At 39.2% G+C, this 21,123-nt stretch overlaps 1 protein-coding gene across 1 annotated transcript in view; it reads right to left on the reverse strand.

Annotated features, from left to right (window-relative positions):
* MTMR8 (myotubularin related protein 8) overlaps positions 1 to 21,123 on the reverse strand; it is a 122,854-nt gene that overhangs the window by 89,120 nt on the left and 12,611 nt on the right. Inside the window, exons 2-4 of the mRNA XM_032757069.2 lie at positions 9,476 to 9,598; positions 5,921 to 6,083; positions 4,513 to 4,670 (exon numbers count right to left, since the gene is read on the reverse strand). Of these exons, the coding sequence (XP_032612960.1) occupies positions 4,513 to 4,670; positions 5,921 to 6,083; positions 9,476 to 9,598 (444 nt within the window). The remainder of the gene's footprint in view (positions 1 to 4,512; positions 4,671 to 5,920; positions 6,084 to 9,475; positions 9,599 to 21,123) is intronic.

Here is a 21,123-nt window from a genome sequence, read left to right on the forward strand (position 1 = left end):
AACTCATAGGTGGGAATTGAACAATGAGAACACATGGACACAGGAAGGGGAACATCACACTCCAGGGACTGTTGTGGGGTGGGGGGAGGGGGGAGGGATAGCATTAGGAGATATACCTAATGTTAAATGACAAGTCAATGGGTGCAGCACACCAACATGGCACATGTATACATATGTAACAAACCTGCACATTGTGCACATGTACCCAAAAACTTAAAGAATAATAATAATAAAACTTAAAAAAGAAAATAATAGCATACTTGGAAAAGCTTTTATACCAAGGATATTTTCATTTCTATTTCTGAGGAATAGATGATTAAATACCAGCTAGCTAATGCTTGAGTGATTGCTAATTCCAGCCTGTTGCTAGCAAGTGAAAAATGTATATATACAAACTGCATACTAGGTTCCTAGTATTCATATCTGGATGGCCTTTAAACCACTAGTCTGGGGGTTGGAGGTGTTGACATTTTAGGTGTGACTTACTGTATGAAAAGACTGACATATTTTCTCAAGTTTATCAGTTTTTAGTGGTTACCAAAATACATATTTCCAAAGAGACAATGACAAAATATTATAACACCACAGACCTGACATTGCAAAATTAATTCTAATCACTCCCCTAACTAAAGAACACCCCCAAACATTTAACAACAGATGAAACAAATATAAACTGAACAGGCAAAACTAAAAAAAGTTAAAGGTAGATAAGATCAAGAATGCTCTATGTAACTCATTAAAGTCAATGTCCCCAGAATGCAGACCATTTCAAAATGTTTTCTACCCACCCCCTTACTGGACTTAAACTTTGGAGAAGACGGCATACAAAGAAAAATAAATGGAGCTCCCCATTCAGCTTAGAAGGTTATACACATCAAAAAGACCAACAAGAGTATTTCAGACCTTCTTTGGGAGACTCAGACACACATTTGAGGTGGACAGATTTTACACCCAATCTCTACTCATTCCTCTCAAGCATGACCCTAACAAGCCACCTCACAGATGACCCTGTGAAGTCACAGCTCATCAATCCCCATACCTAGTAGACATTCAAAGCTATGTTACCAGAAAGTCAATGCAATTACAGTCTTATTATGATAGTAAAAACACTGTTAAAGATGAACGATTCAGGGATATCACTTAAACACCAATGACTCTGCAGAAAAATTATCCTAGCAGGCCTGATTGCTACCTGTATTAGTCAGAGTTCTCTAGAGGGACAGAACTAATAGGATATATGTATATATGAAAGGGAGTTTATTAAGGAGAATTGACTCATACAATCAAAAGGTAAAGTCCCATGGTAGGCCGTCTGCAAGTTGAGGAGCAAGAAAGCCAGTAGTGGATCAGTCCGAGTCCCAAAACCTCTAAAGTAGGGAAGCCGACAGAGCAGCCTTCAGTCTGTGGCTGAAGGCCCGAGAGCCCCTGGCAAACCACTAGTGTAAGTCCAAGAATCCAAAAGCCGAAGTACTTCAAGTCTGATGTTCGAGGGCAGGAAGCATTTAGCGTGGGAGAAAGATAAAGACTGGAAGATTCAGCAAGTCTGCTCATTCCGCCTTCTTCTGCCTGCTTTTTCTAGCTGTGCTGGCAGCTGAGGGAATGGTGCCTACCCAGATTAAGGGTGGGTCTGCTTCTCCCAGTCCACTGACTCGAAGGTTAATCTCCCCTCCAGTAACACCCTCACAGACACACCCAAAACAATATTTTGCATACTTCAATCCAATCACATTGACAATATTAACCATCAGACTACCCTTAGAAAGGCCTACTTGCATTGTGCTTAAAACTGTTTGTACAAACAATGTGGCTTATCCTGAACACCTGCTTTCCTTCTGGACTTCTGGAATTCTGGCCTACACTAGGCAGAACGTGCCTATGTGGGCAGGCCCCAGTAGAACCCCTGAGCACTTTGCCTCTAATGAGCATCCTGGTAGACAACATTTCATAAGTGTTGTCACAATTTCTGCTGGAGGAATTCAGTGTGTCCTATGCCACTCTGCTGAGAGAGGACTCTGGAAGCTTGTTCCTGGTTTTGTTGACTTTGTCCCCTGAACCTTTTCCCTTTGCTGATTTTTGCTTTGTATCCTTTCACTGTAATAAATCACAGTCATAAGTATGACTATACACCAAGTCCTATGAATTTTCCTAGTAAATCACAAAACCTGAGGAACAGTCTTTGGGACCTCCAACACATTCCCAGATGTCCATATTTGGCCCAGAGCTCGCTCTTGAGATCCAAACCCAAATGCTTGAAATCAAATACTTGATATCTGTTTAATCACCTTGAAGTCAAGTGTAAAATTGAAGACACCACCTGCCCCTCTTCTTGTGGTCCTTATCTTTGTTAACATCACCACTACTCATTGGTCATCAAAGCCAGAAACCAGGAAAGCTGGGATGCATATTAAATTCCTCCACTTTTCTAGCCACATTTGATCTGTCACCAGTTGCTTTCAATTCTACCACCTAAATATCTTTTAAAACCATCTCCTTCTCTCCATCTACAGCCATTGCCTTAGTTCAGGTTCTCATAACTTCACATATCATTCTTCTGCATTCTTAGCTCCAGCAAATGAATTCTCCACACTAATAACAGTTATCTTTCTAAAACACAAATATACATATGTTCCTTTCAAGCATAAATACTCTTGTGGCTCACAACTGTCTTCATGATAAAGTTCAAATTCCTTAATTTGGTCATGAAGCCCTTTATGATATGGCTTCACTTCCTGACCTCCTTCCTTCTCCCCCTGTATAAATTAGGAGAGAAACTCAGAAATAATTCAGACATTTACAGTTCAGTCAATTTCAACAAAGGCACCAAGGACACATATTTGGGGGAAAGGAGTCTCTTCAATAAATGATTCTGGGAAAACTGGATATCCATATGCAAAGAAACACTTCAGGATATTGGTCTGGGCAAAGACTTCTCGAGTAAGAGCTCAAAAGCATACGCAACCAACTAAAACAAAAATGGGCAAATGGGTTAACACTGAGCTAAAAATCTCCATGGCAAAGGAAACAATCAACAAAGTGAAAAGACAACCCACAGAATAGGAGAAAATATTTGCAGATTACCCAGCTGACAAGGAATTAATAACCAGAAAATATAAGGAGCCCAAGAAACTCAATAGAATGAAAACAAATAATCCAATTAAATATGGAGAAAGTATTTGAATAGACATTTCTCAAAAGAGGACATACAAATGACCAACAAGTATATGAAAAAACACTCAACATCAATAATCATCAGAAAGATGTAAACCAAAACTACACTGAGATATCATTTCACCTGTTAAAATGGCTTTTATCAAAAAGGCAATAATGGATACTAGTGAGGATATGGAGAAAATGAAATCTTCATACACAATAGGTAGGAATGTAAATTAGTACAGCCACTATTGGCCAGGCGGGGTGGTTCACACCTATAATCCCAGCACTTTGAGAGGCCAAGGAGGGAGGATCACTTGAGCCCGGGAGTTCAATAATCCCATCTCTACAAAAAATGAAACAAATTCGCCAGGCATGGGGGTGAGTGCTTATGGTCCCAGCTACATGGGAGGCTGAGATGGGAGGACCACTTGAGCCCAAGAGATTGAAGCTACAGTGAGCTATGGTCATGCCACTACATTCTACCTTGGGCAACAGAGTGAGGCCTTGTCTCAAAAAGAAAGAAAAGAAAACTGTGGTACATATGCACAATAGAATATTACTCAGCCACAAAAAAATGTAATCCTGCCATTTGCAACAACACAGATGGAACTGGGGGACATTATATTAAGTGAAATGAATAAAGTATAGAAAGACAAATATTGCATAATCTCATTCACATGTTGTAGGAGCAAAAAAAAAAAAAAAAAATGAACTCATGGAGACAGAGAGTAGAATGATGGTTACCAAAGGTTGGTAAGGGTAGTGGAGTGGGGGGATAAAAAGAGGATCCTCAATGGGTACAAAAATACAGTTAGATAGAAGGAATAAGATCTAGTATTCAGTAACAAAACAAGACAACTACAGATAACAGTAATAAAATAACTGAAAATGGAATTGGAATGTTCCTAACACAAATAAATGATAAATACTTGTGGTGATGGATACCCCAATTACCCTGATCTGATCATTACATATTGTATGCCTGTATAAAAATATCACATGTATCCTATAAATATGTACAACTATTATATATCCATAATAATTAAAAATAAAAAATGTTAAAAGTAAATTAGCCTTCACAAGGCTACTCCGCAAAGCATCAGGATGTTTCTGGCTTCCTTAGGCTGATTTTCATGCCCTGCACCTATGCTCCCATAACACCCTATGCTTTAGGCGATAAGATCTCTTACTCAATGCCTATTGCACTGTAGGTACTCAATAAATGTTTGTTGAATGGCTGAATGTTGAATGGAAAGGAGAGAGAGATTATGAGTCATTTCTCTCTTTTCCCAAATCTTGTTTCCTGATATTCTGCCATTTTAATTAAATGCACCAAAAGGCAAACAAGGACAAAATTACCTCATAGTTTCTGTTGGCATCTGTTATGGTCCAGTTTCTGTTGGGTATTCCCATACGCCCGAAGTCTGATATTGGGTCAATCAGTTTCCATCCACTTTCCCTCATCTCTTTTGAGGATTTGGGATTATAAGAAAAAGCATAAAGATCTTCAGGTAATGCTGGAGAAGAGAGATAGGCATGGAAAACAAAATGATGAATGAAACCTAAAAATCATCAAACAATGCAAACAAAGGCTAGATTTCCTTTTCCTAAGGGAATGTTTGTCAAACAGTCCCAGAAAAGGACTGTGGTGTGTGCAAGTTTGCCTTTATGTAAGTAATAAAAACTGGAATATTGTTTGGGTTCTTTTAAAAAATGTTTTAATTTTTTGTGTTATCAATACAAAGTGGGATCTTTCTGCCTGGCTTCCTATAAAAAAAGAATGCTGGATAATTGACTGAACTGAGGCTTCAGGGTTTCACAAGTTAAGAAAAGAGTCCTTACCAAAAGTTTTTAACTGGGCTCCCATGTCCTAATAGTACTGTTTATTGTAACATGTTGCACATCTTTAACAGTGTTTTTGCATTCTACTTGTCAGACCAATAGAAACTTCTGACTTATAAATGGCCCCTTCCTCTCTTTTATCTGTCAGTCCTGCTTCCTCCCTTCACGAGATACAGCATCCAATCAAATAACTCATTTGACCAATTTATATGGCAACAACTTCTCCAGAGATGAATGGAGCCTATCACAGACTTGTAAAATGCTAGGGCATCCAGTAGGTAACTTTATCAGTAAAAATCAGCAAATATTGAGGAATTATTTTGAGGGAAAAGGGGAAAAATGGGAGAGAAAATGTAAGAGCATGATTAAAATCAAAGACTAAAATCAGAGGAAGCTGGTTAATTGCCTAGGGGTGGAGGCTGGGGAATGAAAGGGTGACGCTGGAGGAAGCATTAAGTCCTACATTAATGAGGACTTTGATGAACTTCCTTGGTCTTCTAGTTGGAATTAAAAGTAGGGGTGGAAATCGTGGGCCAAAGAAAAAGTCTGCAGGACAACAGGAAACAAATTTTCTTCCACAGCAGTCTTCCTTCCTGAACTGAGAAAACATTCACAAGGTGATACTTTAAAGGAGGGAGGGAGAGAGAAGAAAATATCTATTAAACATCTACTATATACTAATACATGAAGGTATTCAACGCTCAAAACAACCCCCTTGAAGAGCTTTTACTCTCCTTACTTTTACAGGTAAAGAAAATGAGTTCAGAGGTTATATAACTTGCCCAAATATAATGGAGCTAATAAGTGGCACTGGATCCATAGCCCAGATCCAAACCCTCCTCTGACTCCATAGCCCTGATCTTTTCATTATGCCATTTTGGAAAAATATTAAAATGGTTTTAGATAAAAATACTATCATAACTACCTGGCTGAGAAAGCTTGAGCAGTGAAATATAAACCTCATGGCAGACAAGGTCAGAGTCTAAAACAAAGTGGGCCACCCGGAAATTCTTGCAGCGGAGGGTCAGGGGACAGCCCAGGCTAGTGATGGGTAACTTCTCCACAGTGGCAATGTGATGGAGTGCAATCTGAAAAACATAAAAGAACCAGCGTAAACATACAGATGTGCAATATCTCTATCACTATCAGTATTCCTGACTGTCCGTAATGGTAACAGCATGACCAGATCTGTAGGCTACATCTATAGCCTACAACCATTCTTTGTAAGACACAACTGGGGTTCTCTCAAATAGAACTAAAGCATAATAGTGGTAAAGCAACAAGAAGCAGACTGCAGTGTTAGAAAACTTCTCTCTCCTTAAGGATACGAGATTACCAAGTTTGTGGGACAATTTTGGTAGATCAGCTCAGAATACATGGCTTTTAGCATGCTGTGATAGAGTTCACAATCAGAATAATTGTTACAGAGGAAAACAGGAATTTCTTTTCTTATATCAAATTACTAATTAAGATAATTATTAATAGCTGGTATTGTTCTTTATTATAAACAATGTAGTCCATGACCATTAGCTATTTAGGAAGAGCCATTTGACGTGTAATCATCCTATTTCAGGAATGAAAAAAAACAAAGCTCTGAGAAGTGAATTCCTCATCAGATATCATATAGCCAAGAAGTGGCACAAACAGAATTTGAACCATAGCAGTCTAACCTTAAGTCCAGGATTCTTCTCTGGGAATTCTAAAAACTCTAGTTCTGGAATAAGGATTTAACTAGAAATGATAGGGCGGAACTATTCGTCTACATTTTAAACTCTAGAGACAGTAAAGCAAAGAATGTAGGATGATTACTTCTGTTCATGCTGATGCCAGCAAAAAAAGAAATGCATGTAAAGGGAACTGATGAAACAAAATGTGTCCAAATAATATAATTCTCTCTTAATTGATTCAAAAAGCCATAGAATCATGGTTTTGCATTTTGATCTTTGATGTTCTCCTCCTATCCCTGTCTTATGTTTCTGCAAATATGGAGCCTGGATGTGCTCTTTCCATTCTCTAGACTCCCTGTCCTGTGCCTGAAATGGTCTTCCAATCAATAGTGCCTTTTCTGCTCTCCCATCACCTCAATGCCCCAGTCCCTAATTTATTTGGAAAAGTCATCTCTTCAATGAAGTCTTTCAATCATATCCACCATCTAAGAAGGGAGCAAGTATGGAAATGATTCAGATATTCCTAGGATAAATTTTCTATTTTTTTAAGGCAGGGTCTCGCTCTGTTGCCTAGGCTAGAGTGCAGTGGCTTAATCATGACTCATTGCAGCCTCAGCCTCCTGGGTTCAAAGGAGATCATCTTGCCTCAGCCTCCTGAGTGAGCTAGGAATACAGTTGTGTGCTACCATGCCTGGCTAATTTTTTAACTTTTGTAGAGACTAGGTATTGCTTTGTTGCCCAAGCTGGTCTCAAACTCCTGGCCTCAAGCGATCCTTCTTCCTTAGCCTCCCAAACTGCTGGGATCACAGGTATGATTAATTTCTATCTTAACTGTTTTGTCACACTCAGGTCCTGCCATGGCAGTTCTGAAGGTATCACAAAATGTAATATGAATTAATATATTCAACCTCAAGAAAATCAAAGATCTTCCAGTCAGCATGAGAGATGTGTGTTTTGGTAGTACAATACTGAAAATCGAGATCAGGGCCCAGGCAAACAATTGTGGTGAAACTGGGAAGGGTCAGGGGAAGGTAGGCAGACTAAGGCTGGGAAGAACTTCCCTAATTGGGTAAATAAGCCTCCTTTGACATGCAGAAATAAGTGTAAGTTCTCCCTTCCAGATACAGTCCACTGGGTTTGAAATAATACCCAAAAGGAACAAATCTGGAGACATCTGTACTGTCTATAAATGCAGGTAGATAGGAGATAGGCTTATGGCACAGTATTAAAGAACTGGTTCCTAAACTGTTAGAATTACAAGAATCTTTACTAATTATATAATCTAACCACCTCATTTTACAGATGAAGAAACAAACCCAGGGAGTAAGAATCACTTGCCTAAGGTTACATAGCCAGTTAGCATCAGAGCCTAGTCTAGCCCAGCTCTCATTCCTCTTTTGACATTCTTATCACAGCAAAATGACAAGATACAATCTCATATGGGGAAAGTTCAGTTTTAAAAGGAAGTATTAAGATACTTCTTTCATATGCATACTCAATTCAATTTATTTTATACTTATATGATAGTATTTACCATGTTCCAGGCATTGTTGTAAGCACTTACAAACATTCACTTTATAATTCTTGTATCTTGACTTTTTAAAACTAATTCAAGGTATTATTTTATCTGTATTTTACATATGAAGGAAGCAAGACACAGAAAAGTTAAACAACTTGCCCAAGGATACAAAAGTAGTAAATGTTGAAGCTGGGATTTCAACCTGAGCAGACTGGCTCTAAAGCTTTAATCACTAAGCTATGCTGTATAAAAGAAGCATGTTGTACTTCTTATAAATGGAGAGGTCTAAGTATAAATATAACTAATGATTAAGTTAAGATTAAATTATGATCTTTAGGATGGGTAAGGCATAAAGTAATGTTGGGGTGCTGAATTAATTAGAAAACATTACTTACAGGTGTAAAAAGAAACACATACACATGCCCGTGCATGCACACACACACACACACACACACACACATATATATACCCAGGTAAAATCCTGTCTTAGGACAGAGAGATGGTCTAAATTAGTGCTGCCCAAGGTAAAGTCCATGAGGCCTTAGCATCAGCATAACCTGAGCCCTTTTTAGAAATTCAAAATCTTAGGCTTGAGATTCTGCATTTTTATCAAGTTCCCATAGGCTACAGATGCTGCTGGTTCTTGAACTACATTTTATGGGTAGCAAGGCTTTAAATTACTTCAAGATACTTACAAACATAGTTCAGGAAATTAGCAGAAACTATTCTACCTAAAAATAATTTAGGTAAACCCCAGGAATATTCCCACGTAGAATAAAATGACTACGATGACCAGAGCCAATAACTTGAAAAAAGAGGAGTAATACAATTCAGACCATAAAAAGATTATTAGAATAGGTCCTTTGAAGAACAGGTTTTTTTTTTTTTTTTTTTTGAGACGGAGTCTGGCTCTGTCGGCCAGGCTGGAATGCAGTGGCGCGATCTCGGCTCACTGCAAGCTCCGCCTCCTGGGTTCGCGTCATTCTCCTGCCTCAGCCTCCCGAGTAGCTGGGACTACAGGCGCCCGCTAGCGTGCCCGGCTAATTTTTTGTATTTTCAGTTAAGACAAGGTTTCACCGTGTTAGCCAGGATGGTTTTGATCTCCTGACCTCGTGATCCGCCCGCCTCGGCCTCCCAAAGGGCTGGGATTACAGGCGTGAGCCACCGCGCCCAGCCGAAGAAAAGGTTTTACAGCAATTTAAAAATTACACTTGAAATTTCAAGAAACTACCATATAGAAAGCATGTATGCACAACTCTTTAAGACCCTTTGATACTTCTTCTCATGAACATACCCATGTTTCTTTCCGGGCTGCACCTGAAGCCTCCACATAGATCAGGTGGGTTGCAGTAAGATAAAGAATCCCATTAGCTGGTTTCTTACTCACATAACGATCCACCAATTTCACGTTTTCTACCTGTTATTGGAGGAAAAAATACTGATTAAGTTACCAACTCACCACCTGTGATTGAAGAGGGGCCATTCAAAGCAAGATAAATGCTGTTAATTTGCTACAAAATTTGAGTCTTTCCAGTTCCTGCCAAGGTGGAAAACTACTATGATCCGTATTACCTTTTCTGAAATCAGTGCTGGAAAAACTATGAAAGTGATAGGAAAACCTGTATTCTAGAAAAGATAAAAAAATTCTAGACAAAGTTTACAAGATGAGGTATGTATAATTGGAAAATATATAGAACCTGAGAGCCTGCTGAGGTACTTATCTTGTTGGAAGAAGGTGCAGTTATTGTATGTGTAAAAAAATCAGTAAGGGTAAATAACATGAAGATAGATCTTATGTCACAGGCCAAGAATAGAAAAAAACAGAAAAGGAGAAAAAACAAAACAAAACAATAGGAGTACCATAAATAAAATACATAAAAAGAAATGCCGGAATTAAATCCCAATATAAAAGTAATTGCAATAAATGTACATGAATAAACCAATGGAAAAGGACCAGAGCTCAAAATCAGATTGATGTAAAAAATGGGAGTCTATAAGAGCATAAACATGGCACTACAAATTGACAGACAAAACAGTATTTACTAGATGTGTTGGGGAAACAGTATTAGTACATGCAGTAAGATAAAGCCATATCCCTACCTAACACCATATACAAAACTAGATTCTAGATGTATCTATATGTAACTTTTACATAAAACTATAAAGTTACTGGAAAAATGCAGAGTACCTTGGATCTATGAACATGGAAAGACTTTTTAAAAATTAATAAGAGAATGGAAGAACATATGTGCCACTCCTAAAACTAACAAGGAATTATTATCTAGAATATACAAGGGACTTTTGCAACTCAGTAAGAAAAAGAGGCCCTAAAAGAAAAATATATGAAGCATAAGAACAGGCAAGTTGCATAAGAGGCAATCCCAGAAGCATATAACCATGAAGAGAAACTCAAAACATTGGAAATAAAATAAAGTTAAATTAAGATATTGCTTTAAGACTACAAGATTTGCAAAAACTAGACAGCTAGAAAATGCCAAGTGTTGGTAGGGTTCAAGGCATATAGGAATCCTCATCCACTACAACCAGGGGGTTACAGACAGGTGGGGGCCATTCGGAAGGGCAATCTGGCACTACTTAATAAAAAAAAAAAATGTATTTCCTACGACTCAGCAAATGTCCATCACTCTGAGAATAGTCAGGTAATACAGTTTGGATACTTGTCTCCACCCAAATCTCATGTTGAAATATAATGCCCAGTGTTGGTGGTGGGGACTGGTGGGAAGTGACTGGATCATGGGGGTGAATTCCTCATGAATGGTTTAGCCCCATCCTTTGGTGCTGTCCTCATGATAATGACTGAATTCTTTTGAGATCTGGTTGTTTAAAGGTGTGTGGCACCTTGCACTCTCTTGGTCCTGCTCCAAACATGTGAGATGCCTGCTCCTCACCTACAGTTTATGCCATGATTGTAAGCTTTCTGAGGCCTACCCAGAGGCAGATGCCTGTGTTATGGTTTCCGCACAGACTGCAGAACTGTGAGCCAATTAAACCTCTTTTCTTTAAAAATTACTCAGTCTCTTCTGTTCTAAGATGGCTGAATAGGAACAGCTACAGTCTGCAGCTCCCAGCATGATTGACGCAAGGGATAGTGATTTCTGCCTTTCCAACTGAGGTACCTGGTTCATCTAATTGGGACTGGTTGGACAATGGGTGCAGCCCATGGAGGGCAAGCCGAAGCAGGGTGGGGCATTGCCTAACCCAGGAAGTGCAAGGGGTGGGAGATTTCCATTTCTTAGCCAAGGGAAGCCGTGACAGAATGTACCTGGAAAATCGGGACACTCCCGCCCAAATACTGTGCTTTTCCAACAGTATCAGCAAATGGCACACCAGGAGATTATATCCTGCGCCTAGCTCAGTGGGTCCCATGCCCATGGAGCCTTGCTCACTGCTAGCACAGCAGTCTGAGATTGACCTGCAAGGCAGCAGCCTGGCAGGGGGAGGGGTGTCCACCATTGCTGAGGCTTGGGTAGGTAAACGAAGCTGCCAGGAAGCTCGAACTGGACAGAGCCCACTGCAACTCTGCAAGGCCTGCTGCCTCTCTAGAGCCCAACTCTGGAGGCAGGGCATAGCTGAACAAAAGGCAGCAGAAACTGATGCAGACTTAAATGTCCCTGTCTGATAGCTCTGAAGAGAGCAGTGATTCTCCCAGCACGGTGTTTGAGCTCTGAGAAAGGTCGGACTGTATCTTCAAGTGGGTTCCTGACCACTGTGTAGCCTAACTGGGAGACACCTCCCAGTAGGGGCCGAATGATACCTCATACAGGCGGGTGCCCCTCTGGAATGAAGCTTACAGAAGAAGGATCAGGCAGCAATATTTGCTGCTCTGCAATATTTGCTGTTCTGCAGCCTCCACTGGTGATATCCAGGCAAACAGGGTCTGGAGTGGACCGCCAGCAAACTCCAACAGACCTGCAGCTGAGGGACCTGACTATTAGAAGGAAAAGTAACAAACAGAAAGGAATAGCATCATCATCAGCAAAAAGGACATCCACACCAAAATCCCATCTGTAGGTAACCAGCATCAAAGACCAAAGGTAGATAAAACCACAAAGATGGGGAGAAACCAGAGCAGAAAAGCTAAAAATTCTAAAAACCAGAGTGCCTCTTCTCCTCCAAAGGACTGCAGCTCCTCACCAGCAACAGAACAAAGCTAGACGAAGAACGGCTTTCACAAGCTGACAGAAGTAGGCATCAGAAGGTCAGTAATAAACTTCTACGAGCTAAAGAAGGATGTTCGTACCCATCGCAACAAAGCTAAAACCTTGAAAAAAGATTACACGAATGGCTAACTAGAATAAACAGTGTAGAGAAGACCTTAAGTGACCTGATGGACCTGAAAACCATGGCACAAGAACTTCATGATGCATGCACAAGCTTCAATAGCCGATTCGATCAAGTGGAAGAAAGGGCAACAGTGACTGAAAACCAAATTAATGAAATAAAGTGAGAGGAGAAGTTTAGAGACCAAAGAGTAAAAAGAAAGAAAAAGCCTCCAAGAAATATGGGATTATGTGAAAAGACCAAATCTACATTTGATTGGTGTGCCAGAAAGTGACTGGGAGAATGGAACCAAGTTGGAAAACACTTTTCAGGATACTATCCAAGGAAACGTCCCCAAACTAGCAAGGAAGGCCAACATTCAAATTCAGGAAATACAGAGAACACAACAAAGATAGTCCTCAAGAAGAACACCACCAAGACACATAATTGTCAGATCCACCAAGCACTACATGAAGGAAAAAATGTTAAGGGCAGCCAGAGAGAAAGGTCAAGTTACCCATAAAGGGAAGCCCATCAGACTAACAGTGGATCTCTCAGCAGAAACTCTACAAGCCAGAAGAGAGTAGGGGGCAATATTCAACATTCTTGAAAAGAATTTTCAACCCAGAATTTCATATCCAGCCAAACTAAGCTTCATAAGTGAAGGAGAAATAAAATCCTTTACAGACAAGCAAATGCTGAGAGATTTTGTCACCACCAGGCCTGCATTATGAGGACTCCTGGAGGAAGCACTAAACATGGAAAGGAACAACCAGTACCAGCCACTGAAAAAAACAAGCCAAATTGTAAAGACCATCGAGGCTAGGAAGAAACTGCATCAACTAACAGGCAAAATAACCAGCTAACATCATAATGACAGGATCAAATTCACACATAACAATATTAACCTTAAATGTAAATGGGCTAAATACCCCAATTAAAAGACACAGACTGGCAAATTGGATAAAGAGTCAAGACCCATCAGTGTACTGTATTCAGGAGACCCATCTCACGTGCAGAGACACACATAGGCTTAAAATAAAGGGATGGAGGAAGATCTACCAAGCAAATGGAAAGCAAAAAAAAAGCAGGGATTGCAATCCTAGTCTCTGATAAAACAGACTTTAAACCAACAAAGATCAAAAGAGACAAAGAAGGCCATTACATAATGGTAAAGAGATCAATTCAACAAGAAGAGCTAACTATCTTAAATATATATGCACCCAATACAGGAACACCCAGATTCATAAAGCAAGTACTTAAGAGACCTACAAAGACACTTAGACTCGCACACAATAATGATGGGAGACTTTAACACCCAACAGTCACTATCAGACAGATCAACGAGACAGAAGGTTAAGAAGGATATCCAGGACTTGAACTCAGGTTGGCACCAAGCAGACCTAATAGACATTTACAGCACTATCCACCCCAAATCAACAGAATATACATTCTTCTCAGCACTTCATTGCACTTATTCCAAAATTGACCATATAGTTGGAAGTAAAGCACTCCTCAGCAAATATAAAAGAACAGAAATCACAACAAACTGTCTCTCAGACCACAGTGCAATCAAATTAGAACTCAGCATTAAGAAACTCACTCAAAACCACACAACTACATGGAATCTGAACAACCTGCTCCTGAATGACTATTGGGTAAATAACAAAATGAAGGCAGAAATAAAGATGTTCTTGGAAACCAATGAGAACAAACACACAACATAACAGAATCTCTGGGACACATTTAAAGCAGTGTGTAGAGGGAAATTTATAGCACTAAATGCCCACAAGAGAAAGCAGGAAAGATCCAAACTTCACACAATGAGAACACTTGGACACAGGGCAGGGAGCATCACACATGGGGGCCTGTCATGGAGTAGGGGGCAGGGGAAGGGATAGCATTAGGAGAAATACCTAATGTAAATGATGAGTTGATGGGTGCAGCAAACCAACATGGCACATGTATACCTATGTAACAAACCTGCACATTGTCCACATGTACCCTAGAACTTAAAGTATAATTTTAAAAAATTATCCAGTCTCAGGTATTCCTTTATTGCAATGCAAGAACAGGCCAATTCAGAAGGTCAAATGTGGTGGGATATTATGCAGCTATCAGAAGCAATGGGTTAGATGTACATACAGCAAAATAAATATGACGGAAAAAAGTAAGAAACAATGATATACAGAAGGCATCACTATATAAACTAAAAATTCATGTGTATAAAACAACTATCATGTTTTGAAAGACACATTCTAATATAAATCACATTAATCATATTAGAATGCTTGCCTGTGATGGGGGAGTGGAATGGGAAGAAAACAAGCTAAGTAATTAAATAAAAACAAGAGGTAGCTTTTCATGGACCAATGATGATAAGTACCAAGAATTGAGGAGCACATTACGAACTCAATGCAATACACCTGAGGTTAGAAAAATAGCACAAAACAAAAAGCCACCTTTCCTTTTCAGAAACATGAGAAATAATCTTAGATATTTAAATGGTGTTGTATGATGTTGGCCTCTTTAACTCATAGGTGAATGAGTGGTTCAGAACCCATGCTTCTAACATGTATATCCATACCCTTAAGTGTCATGATTTTCATTTACAAAAAAAAAAAAAGGAAAGGCGAGATGCTTGTGAACATAAAACCCCAGCCCAATGATCTTTTCATTCACATATTCTCTTGTTGACATCCACGAGTCATTAGCCCAAAGTCTGCCAGTGTGACAAATTATGTAGGCAAATTACATATAGCTAAAAGGGATAACACAAAAATGGTATCACCTTTTTCCCTGAAGACATTTAAGAAAAGGATATTCATTTATCTACTGAGGCCTTGATGCTTTCTCTTATATAGTCATGCACCACATAACAACATTTCAGTCAACGATATACCACAAACACAATGGTGGTGGGAGCAATAGGCTATATACCACATAGCCTAGGTGTGTAGTAGTTTTGTGTAAGTACACTCTATGTTCACACAATGACAAAATTGCCTAGTGAGGCACTTCTCAGAACATGTCCCCATGGTAAAGTGATGCATGACTGTAACTGTAAATGTGCTCTAATTAGGGATGCTCAATATCCAAGACAGACCAGGTATGGTGGATCAAACCTGTAATCCCAGCACTTTGGGAAGCCAAGGTGGGAGGATTGCTTGAGCCCAGGAGTTCAACACTATCCTGGGCAAGATAGCAAGAACTCGTCTCTACAAAAAACAATAAAAATAATTAGCCAGACATGGTGGTGCATGCCTGTAATCCCAGTTACTGGGAGGCTGAATCAGAAGGATCACTTGAACTCAGGAGTTTGAGGCTGCGATTGCACCATGCCACTCCACACCAGCCTAAGTGAGACAGCAAGACCCTATCTCAATCAATTAACAAATCAATCAGTATCAAAAACGTTCTCCTTATTAATCTTGTAAAGTATAAGTAGCGTATTTACATTTATAAGAAAAGCATTACAAGCTCAACAGATGAAGTAGCCAAAGAACATGAACAGATAATTCACATAAGAGAAAATAAAAATGTGATGAGTTAAATTTCACTACTAATGACAGAAATGCTAATTTTAAATGACATGGAGCTACTATTTTATACATATTAAATTTGCAAAACATCAAATACTAGCATGGTTGTGGTAAAACTGGTATGCTTATACATTGCTGATTGCAATGCTATATCACGTTTAGAAAGCAATATGGAAAAACTCTCAAGAACATATAAGTATAAACCAGTATCCTTTAACCCAATACCCTACTCTTAGAAGTTTATCCTCAGAAATTTATCCTTATACATTGCTGATTGCAATGCTATATCACTTTTAGAAAGCAATATGGAAAAACTGTCAAGAACATATAAGTATGAACCAGTATCTTTTGACCCAATATCCCTACTCTTAGAAGTTTATCCTCAGAAAATATACACATGAGAATATTCCCTGAGATTCTGCCAATAATAGGAGAAAACTAGAAATACCTGTATGTCCAATAATAGGGGAAAGGATTAGGTAAATTTAAGAACATTATATTAAAATGGACTATTTAGTAGATAAATAATACTATGGTTCCTAGGTAGGTGCCTTTCACATATTAAGTGTCCAAAAAATTAACTAGATCTGAAATTTGGTGCTATTAAAAATTTTTCAAGAACTGTATAAAAATATTTAACATAATAATAAATTAAAAAGTTAAGTAAAAATATTATAAATATGTTAAACAATGTAGGTATGCATACAAAGAGTGGATGAGAACATAATGGAATGAAAATGGTAGCCTAAATGTAGAATGACAGGATTTGGGGTAATCCTTAATGTTAAGATATTTAAAACTTTTTTATTATGAAATAATTATAGATTCATAGGAAATTGCAAAAAAAAAAAAATTTACAGGAAAGTCCCAAGGACCTTTTGCCCAGTCTCTCAAAATTTAACATCTTACAATAACTATAGTATGTCATCAAAACCAGGAAAATGATATTGGTACAATCCAAAGATCTTATTTGGATTATACCCATTATATATGTAGTTATACATGTATACCAGGTACAGTTATAAATTGTGTGTGTATGGCTATATGCAATTATATCACACGTATAGCTTTGTGTAACTATCACCACAATCATGATACATACATACATACCACAAAACTCCCTTCTGCTATTTCTTTAGAGTCACACCCATCCCTCCTCCATCAAACCCTCGGCAAACACTAATCTGTTCTTCATCTCTACAATTAATTCTTAAAGAATATTATATAAACAGAACCATTCAGTATGCAATCTTTTGAGATTGGCCTTATTCACCCAGCATCATTCTCTTAAGATTCATCCAGGTGTTTGCCTATATCAATAGTTTACCTCTTTTCAATGGATATATCATAAGTTATCTAACCATTTACTCACTGAAGGGACATATGGGTAGTTTCCAGTTTGGGGCTATTATGAATAAAGCTGCTATGAACATAGTGCACAAGTTTCTGCATGAAAATAGGTTTTCATTTCTCTGGGATAAATGGCCAAGAGTGCAATTTCTGTAATATTTTTTAATGACAAATTAAAATTCATATGTATGCACTTAAAGGAAAAGAGTACTTCATTGTCAGACAAATAACTCTAACAGGGCTGGGCCAATCAATCCACAGACCCCAATAACACCAATCTAGGAAGTATGTCCAAGCCAAAAGTGGGAACAAAGAGAGATGATAAACACTGTGCTATACTCTACATGTGTTATCTCATTTAATCCTCATAATAACTATTTAAGACAGGTGATATTGTTAATAGCATTTCATATATGTGGAAACTGGGTCTCAGAGAGGTAAATTAACTTATCAAAGACCACATAGGTGGTTAAGTGGTGAGGTAAAGGCAGGCAGTGAGAAGAAAGAACCCAAACTCTTAACCATTTGATATGGTTTGCATTTGTGTCCCTTCCCAAATCCTATATTGAATTATAATCCCCAATGTTAAAGGAGGAGCCCAGTGGGAGGTGATCAGATCATGAGGGCAGATTTCCCCCTGGCTCTTCTCATGATAGTGAGTTCTCATGAGATCTGGTTGTTTAAAAGTGTGTAGCACGTCCCTCTCTCTCTCTCCTGCTCCAGCCATTTGAAAATAAGCCTGCTTCCCCTTCACCTTCTGCCACGATTGAAAATTTCCTAAGGCCTCTTCAGCCATACTACTCGTACAGCTTGCAGAACTATGAGTCAATTAAACCTCTTTTCTTTATAAACTACCCAATCTTCGGTTATTTCTTTATAGCAGTGTGAGAATGAACTAATACACCATTATACTATACTGCCACAGACTTATTAACCATGTGTGGTTGGGGAGAGGAAGGGAACTGAAAAAACCTCCCACCCCTATGGCCCACCCTCTAAAAGAGAAAAGGAAAGGTAACAAAAATGTAGTCAAAGCATGGAGACTAGGGGAAGATGCCAAGATACCCCAATCTAAGCACACCACATTCTCTTTGGGCAGGGACAGATTAGAAGAGACAAGGCAGTAGTAATGGGAACTTCCTGCCAAAGTAACTGAATCTAAAGAATACTGATCTTGTAGTAAGATGGTACAGCACTGGGCTCAAAGAAAAAAAGCCAAATGGACTCAGGAAGTTTTCTTTCAGCCAGATATCTTGATGTTCACTCTATCACAGAGCCAGACAACAGCAAAAATACAAACAACTAAAGCTAGTATTCAGTAATTTTTTTTTGAATGCCTACTATGTACCAGATTCTGTGCTAAACCATCCTATGGGAAATAAAAGTAGAATGTATGAGACATTATAAATTATAAACTCCCAGAAGTTTATAATTTGTTGAAGAATGCAAACATAAACCCAACTCAATGCAACATAACAAAAGACACCCTGTGGTAAATGCCAAAACAGGTGCATGAGCAGAGCACTAGGGCAACCAGAGGTCCAAGTTTCAGAAAGATTCCCCTGGGAGACACCTAGAACTGAATATTCAAAGGTATTCTTTCTTTAATTCAAGATTCGCTAGTATCTACTATTTTCAAACTATGGAGTTAGGCATTTTAAGGGAAAATGAAATAAACAAGGCATGATCCCTCCCTACAACCATCCATTTAACAAACATTCATTGAGAATCTACTATATGCCAGGCACTGTGTCAAATGTTATAGAATTAAAGAAGTCTAAGCATGCTCTTTACCCTAAAGGACTAACAGAGTTAGTGCTCACAAATCAGTCAAGGAAGTACCATCAGTATTTAGGAAAGAGAATAAGGATTATACTCAGCCAAGAGTGGAATGAAAGTAGTTAAAGAGAAGTGAAAAAGGTTGCTGAACACCTATGGTGGGTTGAATGGCAGCCTCCTGAAAGACAGGTCTTCTTTCTAATACCTGGAACCTGTGAATGTGACCCTATTTGGAAAAGGGGTCTTTGCAGATGTAAGTAAGTTAAAGATCTAAGACGAAATCATCCAGGACTGCCAAGGTGGGCTGCAAATCCAATGATAAGTGTCCTTATAAAAGACAGAGAGGAGATGGCACACAGAGAAGGCTATGTGAAATGGAGGCAGAGATTGGAGCGATGGATATAGCCACCAGGAATGCTGACAGCTACCAGAAACTGGAAGATGCAATAAGGAAGGATTCTCCCTTAAAGCCTCCAGAGAGAGGGCAACCCTGCCAACGTGTGAATTTCAGACCTCTAGGCTCCTGAACGGTGAGGGAATAAATTTATATTGTTTTCAGCCAAAAAAAAAAAAAAAAGTAAAGGAATGGCCAGCTGTGGTGGCTCACACTTGTAATCCCAGCACTTTTGGGAGGCCAAGGCAGGAGAATCATTTGAGCCCAGGAGTTTGAGACCAGCCTGGGAAACACAGCAAAACCCCATCTCTACAAAACTTAGCCGGGCATGTTGGTGGGTGCCTGTAGTCCCCGTTACTCAGGAGACTGAGGAAGTGGGAGGATTGCCTGAGCTTGGGAGGCAGAGACTGCAGTGAGCTGAGAGCACACTACTGCACTCCACCCTGGGTGACAGAGAAAGACTGTCTCAATAGAAAAAAAAAAAAAAAAAAGTAAAGGGATGGGGAAAGATATACCATGCTTACACTAATCAAAATAAGTTGAAGTACATATATTAATATAAGACATAAAAGACTTCAGAGCAAGGAAAGTTATCAGGAATGAAGAGAGGTGGAATGGTCTGAATGCTGGTGTCCCTCAAAAATTCATATGTTGAAATCTAACCCCTGCCAATGCAACAGTATTAACAGGTGGGGTATTTAGGTGGTGATTAGCTCATGAGGGCTCTCTGCTCATAAATGGGATTAGTGCTCTTATGAAAGAGGCTTAAAGGAGCCTGTTTGCCCCTTCTGCCATGTGAGGAGGCAGCAAAAAGACCACTGTGTATGAGCCAGGAAGTAGGCCCTCTCCAGATACCAAATCTGCATGCATCTTATCTTGGACTTCACATCCTCCAGAACTGTGAGCAATAAATTCTATTGTCTCACTGAGTGATATGGTTTGGCTCTGTGTCCCCACCCAAATCTCATGTTGAATTATAATCCTCAGTGTTAGAGGACAGGCCTGGTGGGAGGTGACTGGATCATAAGAGTGGACTTCCCCCTTGCTCTTCTCATGATAGTGAGTGAGTTCTCACACGATCTGGTTGTTTAAAAGTGTGTAGCACTTCCTCTTCACTCTTTCCTGTTCCACCATGTGAAGATGTGCTGACTTCCCCTTTGCTTCCACCATTATTGTAAGTTTCCTGAGGCTTCTCCAGCCATGCTTCCTGTACAGCCTGCAAAGCTGTGAGTCAATTAAACCTCTTTTCTTCATAAATTACCCAGTCCCAGATAGTTCTTATAGCAATGCAAGAACAGACTAATACAGAAAATTGGTACCAAAAAAGAGGAACATTGCTAAAAAGATACCAGTAAATGTGGAAGCAGCTTTGAAACTGGGTAATAGGCTTTGGGTGGAAAAGTTTGGAGGGCTCATAAGAAGACAGGAAGATAAAAGTTTGGAACTTCCTAGAGTTGTTGAATGGTTGTGACCAAAATGTTGATAGTGATATGGACAATAAAGTCCAGGCTGAGGTGGTGTCAGATGGAGATGAGGAACCTATTGGGAACTGGAGTAAAAGTCACTCTTGCTATGCTTTAGCAAAGAGATTAGTGG

The sequence above is a fragment of the Hylobates moloch genome, unplaced genomic scaffold, assembly GCF_009828535.3.
Source record: "Hylobates moloch isolate HMO894 unplaced genomic scaffold, HMol_V3 SCAFFOLD_7, whole genome shotgun sequence".
Classification (NCBI taxonomy): domain Eukaryota; kingdom Metazoa; phylum Chordata; class Mammalia; order Primates; family Hylobatidae; genus Hylobates; species Hylobates moloch.